The 19,626-nt window shown below is 32.5% G+C and overlaps 1 protein-coding gene across 7 annotated transcripts in view; it reads right to left on the reverse strand.

Annotated features, from left to right (window-relative positions):
- Positions 1 to 313: 313 nt before the first annotated feature.
- Positions 314 to 19,626, reverse strand: part of LOC126775942 (protein turtle homolog A-like) — a 113,109-nt gene continuing 93,796 nt past the window's right edge. For 6 of the 7 annotated variants that reach the window (XM_050498147.1, XM_050498152.1, XM_050498153.1 and 3 more), the window contains 9 exons: positions 16,615 to 16,774; positions 11,296 to 11,457; positions 9,213 to 9,347; positions 7,234 to 7,416; positions 5,143 to 5,301; positions 3,935 to 4,192; positions 2,982 to 3,053; positions 2,835 to 2,911; positions 314 to 2,750 (listed from right to left, as the gene is read on the reverse strand). In XM_050498147.1, the coding sequence (XP_050354104.1) occupies positions 2,433 to 2,750; positions 2,835 to 2,911; positions 2,982 to 3,053; positions 3,935 to 4,192; positions 5,143 to 5,301; positions 7,234 to 7,416; positions 9,213 to 9,347; positions 11,296 to 11,457; positions 16,615 to 16,774 (1,524 nt within the window). In that variant the 3' untranslated portion in view covers positions 314 to 2,432. The remainder of the gene's footprint in view (positions 2,751 to 2,834; positions 2,912 to 2,981; positions 3,054 to 3,934; positions 4,193 to 5,142; positions 5,302 to 7,233; positions 7,417 to 9,212; positions 9,348 to 11,295; positions 11,458 to 16,614; positions 16,775 to 19,626) is intronic. The other variant, XR_007669921.1, reaches the window with a different exon arrangement.

Below are 19,626 nucleotides of genomic sequence, written 5' to 3' on the forward strand. Positions count from 1 at the left end.
TCTGAGGCCTAGGCAGTCAGTGTCAGATTGTTTCGATTTTAAAATTACAAAAATGATATATATACTATATAATTAGATTTATCAACTACGTTGCTTCACCGCGGAAGCTCCTCAAGATGGAAACAGTCAACGATACATACGAAATGAATAAAAAGCACTCGAATAAATCAGAATTGCCCGATCTTGAATCCATTATCTTCGCTTACAATCCACGTATTCTAATTCATTTATCATAAACTTATCAATTGTTACCTAATTACTGATAACTATGAATTAATATCGGAAAAATGGGTATTTGTAAAGAAAAGACATATTTATATAAAATTTTAATTATTTATTAAATATAAAATCATTATATCATCAGATCAGGATCGCGGAAACTTGATACTGACAGCTACAACAAGTAAATGCGACATATTCCGTAAAACTGAGGCCATTTTTAAACTCTATACAATAAAATCAACACAGAAATGGAACATTTAGGCAATTATTATTATTAACCAAACGGCACTACTTAATTTATGTAACAAATATTTACATTTCATAAATAAATCACAAAAAGCTTTATAAATTAAAAACACATCTATATACACCATAATGTAAACTGTACATAATAATGAATACAATAAAAGCAAAGTTTTTAATAATATATAATTATTTCGAAGATAATTTCAGATATTTCCAGAATAATCTTGAAATTAATAGATATTTTGTAATAGTTGTATTTCAATTGCGATTAATTAACCAATATACTTAAAACATATTATTAACGCACTACCTTTTACATGAATATTTCCGATATGACGAAAACTTTTCATTAATAAATTAAATTTCCTAATACTAAGTTATTTTGACGATAAAAGCTAGAATGTTCCGATCAATCTACACATATATTCACTGATCAAATTAAAGTTATTTTACTCTACTACATATACCTCTTAATCTCGAAAGCGTCTACTGGTGGTAGAGCTTTGTGCAAGCTCATCTGGGTAGGTACCACCCACTCATCAGATATTCTACCGCAAAACAGCAGTACTTGGTATTGTTGTGTTCTGGTTTGAAGGGTGATTGAGCCAGTGTAATTACATGTACAAGGGACATAACATCTTAGTTCCCAAGGTTTGTGGCGCATTGGCGATGTAAGCGACGATTAACATTTCTTACAATGCAAATGTCTATGGACCTTCCTATTCTTTAAAAATAAAACAATTGTATATTTACATAATAATTACACCATTGAAGAATAAATATCAGTAAAATGTAAAATAAATATGATATTATTATTCATAACCAGTGCTAAGATTCAATTAAATATACAAAATTATGAAATGTAAGTACAAACAGTGCGTCACACACGATAAAGAAAAACATTAAAAAATTTCGTCGTCTTAATTATATTTGCATAACGGTATATTTCATATTTTGATAAATAAATCTATACAATTCGACAATAATTACTTAAAATTATATCAATTATCCACATCGTGTAGGATGTTCTCTTAAATTGTAAGGCAATTGATATTCTATTTAAATATATAATATTATAAGAAGCTCATCGTGTATGACGTATGTTAGTACTATTTAGCCATATATATATATATATATATATATATATATATATATATATATATATATGGCTAAATATATATATATATATATTTAATTTAAAGTCAAATGTGATTCGTATAATCTCTCGAACAATAATTTGAAAATATAATTTTCAAATATGATTTAATAACACTTTGCAATTATAAAAGAAAAGTTTCTAGTTTGACTTCTTATAACTTCAATAGTTCCACCGAGAGTTCTTGAAAACCTCAACGAAGAAACTCTAGCAACAAAAACTTACAAGTGAACGACTAACCTTATCTGATAAATCTATACAAAACATTCCCTTGGGACATTTATTTTTAACCCGTACTTTTATATTTTCTTTGTTACAATTTGGTAGGGCGTTAATATTATGTGTCTACCTTAATATTATATATTTACAACACAACCAATGTATCCCCGACAAATAAATAATCTACAAGCCATCTTATAAAATAAAGTCCCCTCAAGACGATTCACAAAACATCTAATTAAACGATTACTATTTACATATTTATACAGTCTTGAAAATAGGTACTATCATGTTCCAATTTTTATCTCTAAACTTTTAGATTGGTATTTGAGCAAATTAAAGTCTTAAAATTTTAACATCTTGAGAATTGAAATGTCGAAACATTTTCAAAATTTATATCATAAATACATTAATTAAAACATTATATTGGAACAGATATTTTTTACATTTTTGTAATGAAAAAATGTTTGATTTACTAGTAGGTTTACGAGTTTTTTTTGGATGATATAAATTTCTTTGAATAGAAAAAGTTATCAAGTATCAAATATTAATTAAAATTAAAAAATTAATATAATTTAATCTGTTTTGTTTACACACAACTCTCTGGGCCGGGTAAATTTTCAGCAAGTACATGTTCCCTTCTTCGCACGTTACTTTTACCTTTCGTTCTGTGCAATGTCGACGTGGCTAAGCTCCCAGAACTTAAAGTTGGCCCACTAAGAGCTAAGGTCTGACTGCCGAATGGAGACCCCACATTACCATTAGGACAGACAAAGTTTGGACTTCCTAAAGTTGGACTATTAGTCACTATGAAGTTCGGTCTAAAGTTACTCGTTAATATTGGCTGCGACAAGTTTTGGTTGATAGCGTCTTCTTGTCTACTATTTGCGAGGTCACCAGGAGTGAGCTGGAGGTAGATAAACATAAAAGTAATTTTGCAATTTATAAAAACTTTTACATTTTTTACATTAAAAGTTAAAGTAAATTGTACCTGTGTCGGTCTTCCAGTGGAATCCAAGAGAGCAAGATCTTCAGCTGAGAAAACTGCCCCATTTTTGCTCCAATCTCCTAAAAATTTATACGAATTACCGTAAAATATAATTCGCCAAAGATTTCCGTTCAAATTTTATTTTTGTACCTCTATTATCCATTATACTCGGCCACTCGTCAGCCTCAACAGCCACTGGTGGTCCTTTTTGACTTTCACCATCTGCATCAATATAAAAAAATATTTTTAATTTCAATGGATTAACAGTCGACTACGACGAGGTGATAATAGAAAAAAAAATCTATTTATTTTTAAATATAATAATACAAAGAAGGGCGCCCATGCCATCTTCCATCCCTCGGGTTTTTTTACTTTCACTCGCAATTTTCTTTATATAGATAAAAAGTTCAAGTCGACCACGAAAAACAAAAACTCTTTTATTTTGTTACGCGAATCGGCTCTCATAATATTATCAAAGGTTAATCGTGTTGTACTTTAAAATTTCGTTTTTTTTTTCATTTGATGTTTTTACTGAGCGATTTTTTTTATTTTACATTATTTTTTAAATTTTCTCGACAATGTTCTATTATGTGTAAGCAATTTGTTTGTCCTTTTGTTATTAAATTAAAAAGCCGAGATTGTCCAGTAGTAAGAATCAATGAATCTTAACCGATGATCGTGGGTTCGAATCCGGGCAACCACTAAATTTTCATGTGCTTAATTTGTAATTATAATTCATCTCGTGCTTGATTTTTTTTTGTTTGAATTGAATTGAATCATCTCGGTGAAGGAAAACATCGTGAGGAAACCTGCATGTGTCTAATTACACTGAAATTCTGCTACATGTGTATTCCACCAACCTACATTGGAGCAGCGTTTAATTATTATGTTTATGCTATGGTTCTTACTGTGTAAGTCAAGTTGTATAACTTAAATTTTAAAAACAACTTAAATAGTACAATACTCATAAATTGATCTGGTTTTTTTTCGTGGTTCTAATCTAATAAGTTTACATTGACAAATATAAGTACTCAAATTGATATTAATATTTTGGCCAAAGAACGATTTGCAGGACACATATTAGTAAATTGAAGTTAACTTACCGGGTGCGTTCAATATATCGGGCTGTGGATCTGGCGTTTTTTGTTCCGGTGAAGGTTTAATAGTGTACGCCACAACGTATCTTCGGCAACCGTCGCTGAGTTCTAACATATCACCGGGTGGATGTTTATGCGGTGGATGCGCCCTTCTTCTTCTAGCGCAAAGTGCTGCAAATGCTATTCCACCGATGGCCAGACCTGCTCCTAGTATAGCAGCTACCACTACTCCGAGCGTTATTCCACCAATCGAACTTTTGCCATCTGCTTAGATACATTTTATAAGTCAGGAAAGTAAATATATCTATACTTGGCTCAGATAAAAACTAAGGTTAGTTAACCTTAAAAATTAAATATTTAAAAAAAATACACTAATGAATGGCTTTATAGCCAGTATCACTGTATGTAAATATTCTAACGACATCCCATTCAAATCATTCAGGTATTTAAAAGTTATGGTGGACTAAAGAAACACACATATCCTGAACCATGAAAACATTATACTCCTTTTATGGGCAGCCGTGTAAAAACATGACTCAATAATCTTTTTGAGCATATCATGATAAATTGATTCATTGGTAAATGTAAAATAATCTGAGAGACTTATAGAATCAAATACTTTGCCTCAGGAAGGATGTATTAACTCTGCAAAGTCGAAAACTTGGCGGCAAAAAATTATCGTGAATTCTCGTGTATAACACAATCACACTGCTTCTTATCAAATTAATCGAGTTTTATGAATTTGTACGTCATTGTTAAATATGTTATGAAACTGCAGTAATCAATTCCTTATATAATCTGAAGGGGTAATAAGATAGTCTGAAGGTTACGCTTTCATCAAACATTCACTATTTATTCTAAAGCCAAACGGCAATACTTTAGATTGCTGTGTTCCAGTTTAAAAATTACATCAGTGTAATTACATGCGCACATAACATTTTAAGTTGATAAGGTGGTTGGCAGATTATTGACAAAGATAAAAAGTAATTTGAATTTATTAAAAAGCCAGTGTTTTCGGAAAAGGTGACCATGACTGTATCATAACCATAAGTCTACTGTTTTAAAATGAATGAAAGAAAAAATAAATAATATGCTATGAAATCAAATAAAATTCGATTACATTTTAAAATTAACGTAGTTAATTACATTAGCAATACCCTCGGTATGTGTTCTCGGTTAACTATATTGCATATTTTAATAAGTAGAAAACATACCCGTTCTCCTAGCGGCGTCGTTGAAAGCAATATTTTCTAGTAGAGTTTTCTCCGAGTCTCCCTTGAGATTTTTTGCATAAATAAGTAGATTAAACGTAGCGCCCTCTACGTCTCCGGCTGCTAGCTGTGAGAGATCTAATTTGAAGGTAGCCAAGCCATCTGTGTGAATGAAAAACTATCAAAACTGGTAATATTCATTTAGAATTCTGTAAAACCTATATTATATATATATATATATATATATATATATATATATATATATATATATATATATATATTATATATAAAACCTATATTATTATTATATATATATAATAATAATATAGGTTTTACAGAATTATAATATATATATATATATATTATTGACTTTTATTTTCTCATGAAGCTTCTGCAATTAACCACTACCGATAAAAATGTCTATATCATTATAATTTTGCAACATTTAAAAAAATATTTGAAAAAAAAATGAATAAAAAAAAATGTATTATTTAAACCTAACTTCTAGATTTCATTCATTAAAAAGCAACGGGATGTCCAGGGGTGTCTATTCGTTTTAAAATCGTGAGATGCATCCAAATGTACTAAAAGCTGACTTCAACATCTGTAGAATGAATATTCTTAAAAGTTTGACGCAATTTTCTTTTTCACAAAGGAAAATATACAAGAGAAATAGTTTTTTTTTGTTTGTATAATATTGTTTTTATATATCAATGGATTTATAAATAATTCGCAACGAACGGAACCACGCGTTTCAAGTCGCGCTTTGCATGTTAAATTAACAAAACCATTTGACTGAATATAAAATTTATAGTATCGAGGTTTTAATTTGTATATGCGTTTTTCAACAACTATTTTTATTTTAAAAATGAATATAAAAATAACTTTTATGGGATAAACACTTTTCTGTTCTTTATTTTACACTAAATTTGTACTATACAATTTAGTTGTTAGTGTATATGGAGTACATTTTGGTTAGCCTAGGGCTTCTTGGTGGTAGGGCCTTGCGCAAGCCCGTCTGGGTAGTACCATCTACTCATCAGATATTCTACCGCTAAACAGAAATACTTAATATTGTGGCGTTCCGGTTTGAAGATGTAACTACAGGCACAAGGGACGTAATATCTTCGTTCCGAAGGTTAGTGGCGCATTGGTGATGTAAGGAATGGTTAATATTGCTTATATCGGCAATGTACATGGGCGGTGGTGACTTAACATCAGGTGACCCATTTAGCCTGCTACCTATATTATAAAAAAGCCTATAAAATATACCATACCACTGTTGGGCAAAGGCTTTTTTCATATTTTGAGAAGTTTAGGAGTTGTACCCTAATGCTTGTTTCATAATTATAATAATATACGTACATATTAAAAAAATATGAATATGTAAATTCTGTAATGCAGTCTCAAAAAACTTCCTTCCTTGTTCCGTGCTTTTAGTGAATTCCGTGCTTTCTAACTTCTACTCTAAGTAATGAGTTTGGTAGTTTGATTTGCCTGCACGTTTTTATTTTCAGACAGCATCACAATATTGTAATTTATGTTTTGTCTTCTGTTGTATGTCAGTTTTGTATAATTTGTGAATAATGTCTTTATATCATTGACAAACTTATATTAAAAATGTATGTGTTAGACATAAGTCAGCAATATTTGGAATAAATTATATTTTATTTTTTGTATGTTTGTTCGTAATAGATAAATTTAAAAACAACGTAACCATTTTTTAAAATTCTTTTACCTAGAGAAAGCGTAATTAACAGTGAATAATATTTAAAAAAAAGAGATATTTACGAAAAGAGCAATAATATAACCGAAGGTATCAAATATTTTGCTATAAATGATCTACTAAGATAAATAATTGACCGACCCGGATGAAATCTGGGCGGGCCGCTAGTTTTCTATAATTATGTTTTATGCTAGTGAATGTTTCTCATCTAGCTGTTTTTAGTTATGTGATTTGACCAGTTATTTACACTATTAGAAACATAGCAAATTAAAACTATTATCGATTTTCTAATTTATATGTAAATTGAAGTAATTTTGAATGATTTTTTTTTTCCTCATAACCAATTTATTTTATTAAAACGTTGTTACCTGTTTCATTGACGCTGCTATTGAACTTAATCTTGCTAGTGATGGGATCAAGTGCTTCTAGGACGAATGTCTGTGGCAGACCGCCGTCGTAGCCGGACACGCATCGCACGATCAACCAGCTGACACCCTCGGTATTGTTGCTACCAGCTTGAAGGGAACAGTTTCGGGGTGGCGCAGGACGAGCTATGAATGAATTACTTATTTAACATAATTGATAGTGATTACTAATATATATATATATAATTACGACGTTTGTTGTGAACTATACCATATTGACGTTCGTCGCGTGACACTTTGCAAACCGTTTATATTCTTGGTTTTAAAAGGGTTATTATCGCTATACTATACTTCTTTCGTCTTTATTAGGATTATGTACAATATAATCTTGTGAAAGAGTATAAAAAATATACAAAAACTATTTAATCGTTAACATCCAAAAAAACAAATGAATTATTAAAGTAAGAGATAATTTAATAATGGCATATTTTATGTCAAATGTCTTATAAATAATTAAAGATTGAATCGAAAATTATTTATGTGTCAGGGTATGTTATTTATGTAACAGGGTAACGTATTGATGAAGGCACATTATTAAAACCTTATAACTACAAATACATATGAAAATGAGGTATAAATCTTACTAAGGATTCTGGCACATGATCTGCTCGACGCGCCTCGACACCTTATAATTTAATCATTATAATCTCTAAGCCACACGAGAAGGAATTAATTCACGCGTAACACGCTTTGAAATGAAAATTAAGTGTACAAGCTAACTCACTAATTTCGACGTGACTTATGACTGTAGGGTGACATTTTCACATGTTATATTATACGGCATATTAAATGCCGCGGTCTGAACGAGCGATACGTTGCACTTCGTGTAATAATTGTTCGTGCAACATATGACGTTGTTTTATGTACGTTTATCAATTTGTTTTGTCTTTACAATACGATATTGAGAGATACATATACAGATACTGATTCACTTGGTGGTAAGGTTTTGTGCAATGCGTAAAGTACCAGTCACTCGACATTATATTTTACAAAAAAAAAAAATGCCTTTTACAAGTTTATGTTTTAAGAAAAAATATGAACTACATAAACGTATGAGTAAAATAGACTGAACCGAGTTTAAAAACGATAAAAGTTCGTTATTTCCGAACGAGCCCAAAATTCATGATACCGATAAGAAACTAGCTAATCGATACTAAAATATAATAGCTTATTCAGCGAACGGAACACCTGGAACCTTCCACTGTGACCTATAATAGTTGAAGTTTACAATCGACGACGGTTTGGTCGAGGTAAAATTTCTAGTTCAGCGCGGCTTAAAGAACAAATTTGAAACTCAATGTTATTGTAACGGATTCATGTTTTAAATAACTTTCTTGTTGATCTAGTGGCTTGTTAATAAGGCTGCATAACTCTAGGCTCAAAATCTATTTTGCGTTAACAAAGCCATTATTGTTTTTTTTTTTAAACCAAAAATCATCACACGTAGTAGACTGAAAATTAGCAATGTTACATTTTCGTGCCTCGGAAAGCACGTTCAGGTACGAGAATCTAAGGTACATTTTAGTATACCATTAAAGAGCAATATCCTGTATGCTGTTGGGGAGTTTTCGGCTACATATGTTTAAGTTTTTTATAAACAAAAGATACTAACGCTAGATGTGATATTCTAACAACAAGATAAATACAATTTACTGGAGGCAGGGTTTTGCACAAGCCCATCAACACTGTATATTGCTACATTGTGATTATAAAGATGAGTGAGCCATTGTAATTACTCACGCGAAATAACATTTTATATCTCATTGACACTACATGTTGATTTAATAACTTATATTTAGTATTCAGGACCAGTGTCTGGACAAATTTGTCTACTGTCATTGGAGGTTTTACTCACTTGCGAAAACTAAATCTGACTGTCCTATTACACAGTTATAAAACAGTAATCATATGCATCAACTCACAAGCAGGGACGATTTGGAAGACGCATGGCTCTAGTTGCCTGCCGACACTGTTCGTGCCACGACAACTTAATGCGCCGTAGTCTCGTTCACTCTGTGGCTTGTAGCTAAGTTCACTCGTGCTCCCGTTAGCTGTACCTATGAACAAAAAAAGTAATATACAGGATATGTCAAGCGTAAATTATGGGTACCTACCTGTCCCGCATTTGCACGGGTAGAATCCGACACCTTCAATAATCATCGTCATATTTCAGCCACCTTACAGAAAATCGTTATCAATTATATAACCTTCTTCATAAATCATTCCTTCTATTGGTGAAAACTGTAGAAGAAAACGTTTGGTAGATTTTGAGTTTATCGCGTTCAGACCGATCCGCAGACATACGCGGTGAAGGAACTTTGATTTATAATATATAGTGATAATTCATATAAATTACAACAATCAAAAAAATACGTTGTGATTAAAGCTGGTTTTAAAATATGGTAGATATTTACGTGTACATACATGTTTCGTTCTTAAAAAGAATTGGCATGTAAATGAGATTTTAAAATTATAATTAATTCTAACATAACTTTTATATTTTTTATTGACAATATATAATATGACAATATTATAATTTACATCATAATTGTTGTGTTATAAATTAATAATAAATAGCTTACGCTGTAACTTAAAAGTTCATGTATCCTTAACTTGGTTGGGTAATCTGTTTACGTAGCATAATGATAACATTTAATTGTACGACTATGTAGTCGGGGCTTATAGGACATTTCTGCATGATATGATTCTGATAATGGTCGTGTGAATTTGGTTGGTTTGGTTGGTCGGACAGTTTTTTTTTATATTTATGTATGTGTGTATGTTACTGAACTACTCTCAATCGGTTATATCGATTTTGCTGATTTTTTTATGTGTGCTTGAATATCTCTGGATAGTATAAATTGGACCCAGAATGTGGCGCTGCGATTGTGTATTATATCATATAATATTATATCATATAATATCACATGTGTATTCCACCAACCCGCATTGGAGCAGCGTGGTGGAATAAGCTTCTCCTCAAAAAGAGGAGAGGAGGCCTTTAGCCCAGCAGTGGGACATTCACAGGCTGTTACAGGTTACAGGTTTACAGGTGGCGCTGCGATTTTATTGAAGTAAATTTAGAATAAAATAAATAAAAAAATTATTTTACCTGCACAAAAGTCTGAGATTTTGTGTATTAATTTATTGAAAGCGAGTTTTACAAGGTGAAGAGTAATGTAATAAAAATGGATTTCACACCGGTGTAATGAAATACGATATGAAAATAACATTTTTGCAATTCATATTATGACCGAAATTATATTAATTTATTTCAATACTGCGAAAATGAGGCCGTGTATTGAATTTGTACGGTAACATTATCATAAATAATAATTAAATAGTTGTGGATATTATCATATGATGCGAAATAAACCTCTTTATCCAGGTGTTTCCTTTCTGCGGCCAACAGGCATTTTAGTAAAGTGGAACACGTATGCATTTCGTTGGAAATAATTTATCACTATCACAAAACTTGACTTGGCACCAATTCAAAAAACCGTCCAAGCAACGACATAAGTTTGGACTTTGGACGTAACGTTGGTAAAACTTATTAATTTGAAAATCCTTTTACCAAATTTAAGTTGGAGGCACGCGTCACGTGATCCGCCTTCCAACAACGTATCTTCGAAACTATTTTATTTATCTCAAGTGTGCTGTGAGCTGTCTTGATTTTGTTTTTGTTGTGTACGTGAATTCGAATTGCGAGTTTGTTGTTTTTGTTCTATGTCATTTATGTCTTCACAAAAATACCCACAATATGCAATTATTTATCTAAATAAACTGTGTTATTTTTGTTTTCAATTAACACATCGTAGCATTTTTACTTCAATTTGTAAAACTTGTAAATTTTACACGTCAATATTGATGTACAAATACTTCATAAGCTTATCTTATCAAAAACAATAACATAGTTACTGCTAAATATGTACTATAACATAGAAATATTCGTAATTATATTTAGTATAAATGCTAATAATAATAATAATACATAAACTTTTATACCAAATTTTGTCGGTGAAACATCCAGACTTTCGCCGCTATTGTTGAACTGCCAAAAGAATGTGACGTCAGGCGGATTGGCTGTTACGGAGCAACTTACGCGCAACGCTTCGTCTAATTGCGCGCCCAAAACTTGAGGCGTGGAATGCATGCACACTGGGGCAACTGTTGACAATAGCTTAATCAAAACATATAGATTTAACATATATAGAATACATACAAATATAAAGGAAGATCGAATTAAGCCATAACAAATCGAGCTATAAAATTTTCCTAACCAGAAAACTAACTAGATAGCAAATTTTGCATTCCGAACAGAACCTGCAGATGATTTAAGACTTCATTTTAACATGAAGCCGCTACGTCGGCAAACTAAAACTTACGTAACAACCTGCTTTAAAACACTGTATTATGTATGATATATTATGATACTGGCAGGTGAAAATAATTGGCTTTAAATCAAGCTCCGACTCGCAAAGTTTTAACATAACACTGTATTTAAGTTAAAACGTAAATATAACAGCAAAATTAGAAATTCGTTTTAGCAGCCTGAGTAAATAAGGGCGATGCTGTAATTAACACGGAAAGCTGAAAGAGGCTTCGAATTCAGTTCGTTAAATCATAACAGAAGTCAGACGATATATAAATTTTATCGCCGACTGTTCGCCTCGGGCGTACTCGGTGACTGTGATTCATTTTCATATCTACTTATAAAACTGCGATCCCCGTCTATTGCTGTAGATTTTCATTAAAATATTTGCTCGTATTAAAGGCGTTGTTGAACCAATACTAATATATTAATGCGAGTACCAGAGTTTGGTAAAAATGTTCACAGAGTTTGCTTGGAGAAGGATTTAGGCTATCTTAAAATAAAAATAAAAAAGATCCATCCTTTAAGTTATAAGATTGAAAATGTTATGAAAAATTGTATAAGAATAATGCAATACATAACAGCAATACTTAAAATATGGTTGTGCATTATAAGGTGAATCAGTGTAACTACAGGCACAAGGGACATAACATCTTAATTCTCAAGGTTGGCTTATATTTCCTACAGGTTGGAGACCACTTACCTTCATGTGGCCCATTTGTTAGTCCGATTACCTCAATAAAATATAAATATATAAATTTAAATTATTTTCATGGTTTACCGCTCAAGGATTGAAGTGTTTTTACTTAACGACGGCTCTACAAATAAATGATTAAATTCAAGCCGCAAAATAATAATAATTTATTTCTTTGTCCCAGAACACTAAGTATCCTTAAGAACATAAAAAGAAAATAAAATAAAAGTGATTACAATACAGTCATTATCTTAGCTCTTAGAGGCTGAAATGTTTATTTTTTTTATCATAACATTAAAAAAAAATAATAAATGATTAAATAGTAAAAGTACATTTTGAGCCGTATTATAATTTGATTGTATTATGATATAATTACACCAACCTTATATTGTATTAGTATTTTAGAGTAGTTTGTTCTCTCTCGCCCTTAAGAATTATTTAATTACTATTAAATTATTAGTTTTTTTTAAACGTAAACTAATAAGGCACATTACAAGAATATATATGGCAATAAAGCGTTCAGTTCGTATTCATTGTCATTTTCAAATGACAAATATATTTTACTGAATATAATTTATGTATTTCATTTGCGAAAAAAAAATAACTATTAAGTTTCTTGTATTTGTAGGTTGTACTTAATTATGACCATAACGTATTTTCTTTGCAGGAAAGCTCCAAACCTTCTCCTTAAAAAGTTAGAGGAGGCCTTAGCCCAGCAGTGGGACATTCACAGGCTGTTACAGTACAGTCACAGGAAATAATCTCGATGAGTTTAAAGATTATTCAACCTGCTTTATTGCTGTATCTATTCGTGTCGGTCATCGTACCCTTTGTACTGTACCAATTCAAATGCGACATTATGTTTAATATAAATTTAGACTTAACGATTACACACACACATATGCATGCTCTGATAATTAAAACACTGTTAATTTCAGAACTATCATGCAGACAAATTCAAAATCTACAAAGGCTTCGTGAAATTTTGGTATATTAATTACTGTTTTGTTAGTGCTCGCTACAAAAGTGCTCAGACAGATGAACTACGGCATAGCTCATCCAGCTATTATATTACAACTTATATATAAAAAATTGATGTTAATATGTCTGTTTGATGGTGAAAAGGGTGTCGCATTTGAACGCTCATCATGTTATTTGTATGTACAGAGAGTTGGTTCCTCCTGACTGGCCTAGGCCAGTCTGGATATTGGTATTTTTTTTTAAATTTATAATATATATATCTCCATAAAAATTTGGTCGTGCCTTTGATGTATATTATGTTTAATTTGTTTTAATGTTATTTTAATGTGCCTGATTATTTATTATTATATTATACATCAGGATTAAAAAGGTGTAGAGATATGGTATTCATTGCTTTTATAATAAATAAATCCATTCGAATTAATAGTTTTTGGGTAAATATGAAATAAAAACTAATAAACGGTATTTGGCACCCTATCCATACATATCCTTCTGGCGTACTAATCAGAAATATTAAAGTATTATCATAAATGATATCTACTTTTATAACTAGTTACTGATATATTCTGCAATATACCATAACGTGCTTAGCAAGTTTTCCTCTTTTCATTGAATATAATAAATATTATTTGTTAGATATACACATCGTTTTTCTATTAGTACGGTTCCCTGTCATTCGATATGCATTCCAGTCATGATTGATGTCCCAACAATGATTTGCTAAGTGAAATTCTCGCATAGTATTTACTAATAGAACTCGCCTCATGTTGGCGCATTGATTAGTAAGTTAGTAAATGAATCCCGGTAGTGAATATTTATCGTTCATTAGTCACTGTTGATCGATGCGATTTTGATGACTCATTATTATATATAAGTACGAAGTTTCGAAGTTAATTGCTTAATAATGATATAGACGAAAATGATAAATTAGTTATAATGCGATCGAATTATAGGTTTACCACTGGCAAAGACACAAGGCCTTTGCCTGTCAATGGTAATAAGCTACTAAATTGCAAGTCGGTAGACCTACATGTGGTGGATTTTAATTCGACTTTAATTTGAGATGTATTATAGACACCAATTTACGGCCAAATTTAGCACATGAGCTTTGGTGCTCGCTCGGGTTTAAACCCGCAATCATTGGTTAAAAGTCACGTTTTCTAGCCGCTGGACCATGTCGATATATAGGTGGTATAAGTTTGGAAATACCAAATGTCTAATATTTTTTTACAACATAGTTTGACGGGCGAGCACATGGGCCACCTGATGGTAAGTGGTCAACACCGCCCATAGACATTTAAGAAATATTAGCCATTCTTTACATTAGTATTGCTTTTTAGTTGTAGAATATCTGATGAGTAGGTGGCACTTACCCACACAGGCTAGCACGAAGCCATCAAGTACACGATATCTCTATAACTGATAACAACGGAAAAGATTATTGTACCACCATTTCTTTCAGTGTTGGTTTAACAAATTTTCTTTTACTTAAGAAGTTAGATTGATATTCCCAAAACCTTTTGTCCAAATGAAACAAATTTATTAGTATTTTGTTTGTAATAGAACAGACTGTTTCTAATTCAGTTTCGAAAAGCAATCTTCTGTACAATTTACTGATTGAGCTGTTTTATTTTTATCAGGCTACTTCGTTCCAATAGAAAGTCGATTTGGCCATTAGACTTTTATGTTTCAGTTGCCAAGGGGTTTGCTAATGCATGAGAGTAAAAAATGTTTTAAGCTATTTTCTGGATTACGCGACGGACTCTGCTCCGGGAATTAAAGAACAATCGTGCAATTGTATAAATTGATATAAAAAAACTAAAAGCGTTTCTTAATTTTCAAAGTGTAAAAATGATGACGTTATGTTACGTCATATTTTTTCTTTTTTATTCCTCCTGAAAGAAAAGATAAGGAAAAAACTGTTTTCCTCAGTTGAGATCCACGTTTTCTATCCACTAATCAATCTTGGTTTTTCTCTTTTAAAGATGAACATTCTAAGCTTTTTGAAACGAACACGCACGTGTTCGGGATAAAAACCATTTCATGTAGCTAAATACGGAGTATTGTGCAGCGCGCAATCATTCTAAACTATCACTGAGAGAGTGCAGTGACTTCTTAAGATTCATTAAAAATGCATCGCTACATAGAAGAAAAGTTATCCAGTAGAAAAATATGCAAATAAGAGTGAAAGGTAATTAAACCCAAATAGCAACTACTTTAAATTAATACGATTACTAAAGCGTCTCAACTATACTTATATTTTATTTATAATTCATATAAATAAAATATCTTTGTTTTTTAATCAGTCTTTCTAAATATAGTTTTTTATTCATAAAGAGAAACAGATAATTGTCATTTGATAATTTATATTTTTTTTATTATATTAATCCTAATTAGACTTAGAAAGGATTAATCACCACCTATCAAAAGCCTTGTTTCTTATTGTTGTAGAAGTATGAAAAAATAGCAATTTTTCTTATCCAATATCATAAATACTAGGATGGATAATTTTCAAATGACATGTATGATAATTTATTAGATTATTGGTATCATGATACAACCAATTTCATTAATTGAATCTGAAATCTGGCATAACAAAAGATACATTTTCAATATGAGAATTACAATTGGGGCATTACTAAACTACGGTGGACGAATAATTGGAAACATACAAAAATCGATATCAGTCGGTAAACTATTATATGTATTATTTACTTGCTATCTATATACAAAATACTTTTCTTATATAGTTAAGTTTACTGTTTAATTGTTTATATTATCAGTGTTTAAAAAGAGTTTTACAACCACGTAGGTCAATAATCTGTTATTCTATAAATCCTCAAAACCTTTGTTACGTCATACTTTGTTTCTTCATTACAACCGAATTGAACAATTAAATATTAAAATTTATACTGTATGTTATCAGTCGAGATATATTTGCTATTCTAGACCACGTGGATAGCTGACTTTTTCATCATAGACAAAGAATAGATGTATTCAAAATTGAAAAAAAATAATCGAGTAAGCTGTTACGAGCACTTAAGTAGTTATTTTACGAATTTAATAAATGTAAAGCTAAACAGTTCGGTACTTATCCATATTGTACAGAGATAAGACAAGAGACTCAGTAGCTTCTTTTTATACTAATAAATTTTATAGCCTGCTGAAAGTCAATGAATTATTATTCCATGTTTTTATCTTTCATATAATTTTTTATAGATTAATATTAAGTGTTATCTGTTGAAATTTGTTGAAACGTTATGATATATATACGTACATTGTATGCTGAGATGGGTAGCCTGACTAGCAGTTTCCCCGAGGGCATTGTTGGCGCGACAGGTGTAATCCCCACTGTGTTCTCTCGTCACCTTCTGCAGCACAAGTGACTTCGTACTGACGATAATACCGGATACCACGTTGTGTAGCACTGGTTTATCCTAGTTGAAGAAAAATATATTAAAAAAAAAGTAAACACGACATTAAGACAGTAAGAAAAATTCAATCTTCCCCGGGCTGTTTTCCTTTGCGAGATAAATTATAAATAAAAACAAATTAAGCATATTAAAACACAGTTTTGCTTTTTAGGGTTTGAATCCTTAATCTCGACTTATATTGAAATTTAATATACGAAACAAAATTAACTGAAGTTAGTCTACATCATATGTTATGACCTTGTGATACTGTGGCATGAACCTAGCATTCACCTAATTCAGATTTGACGAGTGAAATATCAACCTTTTAGGTACCACTGCTAATAAAATCGATCAATTATAGTTATATTTTTATAAAATAATTCGAATAAGGAATAATATTATACACGATTATTTCCTACTATAGATTTATATAAGGAATCAAATGTTCTGGCCGACAGAAAACTTTACATATTAAATATCATCTTAAAAAACACTCCATGATTAAGGCCTCACTAATTGATATAATTGACTCAAGAAGATCCTATGAATTATGTAAATCTGTGATGGTTAAAACTTTTTTTGCCCAAAAATTCTATGATTTTAAAGCAGCAAGGCTTTACAATAAATTAAATAAATTACTCTCTATTTCAAATTTACTAAAATTCGCATGTAAGAAAATATTAACTGACTGACTTTTAAAACTGTACTTTGAAGGGACAGAAAAATTATTAATTTAACGTATTAATTATAAACAAACAATTGTAGTAAAACAGTAGCATGTACATATATTATTTAATCTACTCCACCTATATACATATACCCAGAGCGTATAGACAAATACTCACATACATAAATACGCATACACATTCTAACATACACGATACTGAGTGTCATGTATGTATGTGTACACAACACACACACCCATACATATAAAACTAAATTCACATGCGCTCGCACGCGCATATTCACAAGCATACATTATCTTTTTATTTCTATTAGCATAAGTACTTATTACTAGAAAATATATTGTAAAAGCTTTCGTCTTTCTCCTGTTTACTAAAATTAAATAAATAAATAGTTCCTAACTTAAGAGGGGGACCCAGGAGACCCTTAGTACAAGGCAACTTAGTTTGTGCTTCTGCCTCCCACATACAACTGTATTTATTATATATAACAAAATGTAAACATTATTGTCTGTGACAGAGAATAAATAAATTTTTTATTTTTTTTTATGTGCGCCGCGATGGCAAATGACTCTACTCCACCTGATGGTAAGTGGTAGTAGAGTCCAAACGCGACGACGGCCAGTACAGTCGGGAAGAATGTTCTGTACTAGCCGTCCCCGCCTTGCCGGCCCGCAAGATGCCTCTTCACGCCTCGTTTGAAGGAACCCGGGTTGTAAGAGGAGGGGAACACGTGAGCTGGTAAGGAATTCCATTTTTTGGTAGTGCGACAAAGAAAAGAGTTGCCAAATTTCTTTGTGCGCAATGGAATTGATGTCACAGTTAGGCGGTGACATCAAGAACCAGCTCGCGTGGACTTAAGAAGGAAGGGGGAAGCAGGAATTAGAGAGAATAATTCCTCAGAGCACTCGCCGTGATACAGTCGATAGAAAGCGCTCAGTGCTGCTATCTCGCGACGCAATTGTAAAGGTTCAAGGGTGCTTGTGACCTTTACGTCGCCAATAATGCGTACTGCACGTCGCTGCAACCGGTCCAAGGCCTCCAGTAGGCACTTAGCGGAGCCATCCCAAAGGTGCGAGCAATATTCAACGCAAGACCGTACCTGTGTTTTGTATAACAGGCACAGTTGTTGTGGCGTGAAAAAACGTCGCACCTTGTTTAGAACTCCGAGTTTCCGTAAAGCTGTTTTTATAATAGCCTCGATGTAATCCCTTGGACTAAGGTCGCAGTGGACGTCCATCCCCAGCATGGCGATTTTGCTTTGTATCATCAGCGGTGTGCCACAGAGGGAGGGAAGAGGGGAAAATGGTGACTTTTTCGCTGTGAGAGCGCATACCTGTGTTTTCTTGGCATTAAACTCAACAAGATTATCAGAACCCCATTTGGCGATGAGCTCTAACGTCCTATCGAGTTCAATGACAAGATTCTCCCGCCTCTCCCCAGTTTCCGCCCGCCCAGCCACTGCACGTCCGTGGTATCCACCATGCACAGTACTATCAACTGCATAGCAATGTATGTTCCCAAGAGAGAGCATATCATTGATATGCAAAAGAAAGAGTGTGGGAGATAGCACAGATCCCTGGGGGACCCCAGCATTCACTACATAGAATTGTGAAGCGCAGCCATCTACTAAAACACGAAGGCTACGCTTGTGTAGGAAGCTGGCAATCCAGGTGCATAGCTGAGCAGGCAGACCATATGCCGGTAGCTTGGAGAGAAGACTTCTGTGCCAGATCTTGTCGAAAGCCTTGGAGATATCGAGGCTGACAGCCAACGATTCTCCATGCTTGTCGATAGTTTCACCCCAGAGGTGTGTTACGTACGTTAGGAGATCACCTGTGGACCGTTTTGGTCGAAACCCGTACTGACGATCATTAATTAGACAGTGATCTTCTAGGTAATGGATCAGTTGGTTGTTTAGAATCCGTTCCATCACCTTACAAAGTACTGAGGTGATAGCTATTGTTCGATAATTTGCCGGGTCAGACCGATCCCCTTTTTTGGGAACCGCTTGCACATTAGCTCTTCTCCAAGCCTCCGGCACACATCCCGAAGAGAGAGAAAGTTGAAACAGGCGCTTTAACACAGGAGACAGCTCCGCCGTGCACTTCTTCGGCACTATGGCTGGTATTCCATCGGGACCGCTAGCTTTCCGTATATCAAGTGATTGCAGCTCCGCACGCACATCACGTT

This window comes from Nymphalis io, chromosome 19 (assembly GCF_905147045.1).
Source record: "Nymphalis io chromosome 19, ilAglIoxx1.1, whole genome shotgun sequence".
NCBI classification, from domain to species: domain Eukaryota; kingdom Metazoa; phylum Arthropoda; class Insecta; order Lepidoptera; family Nymphalidae; genus Nymphalis; species Nymphalis io.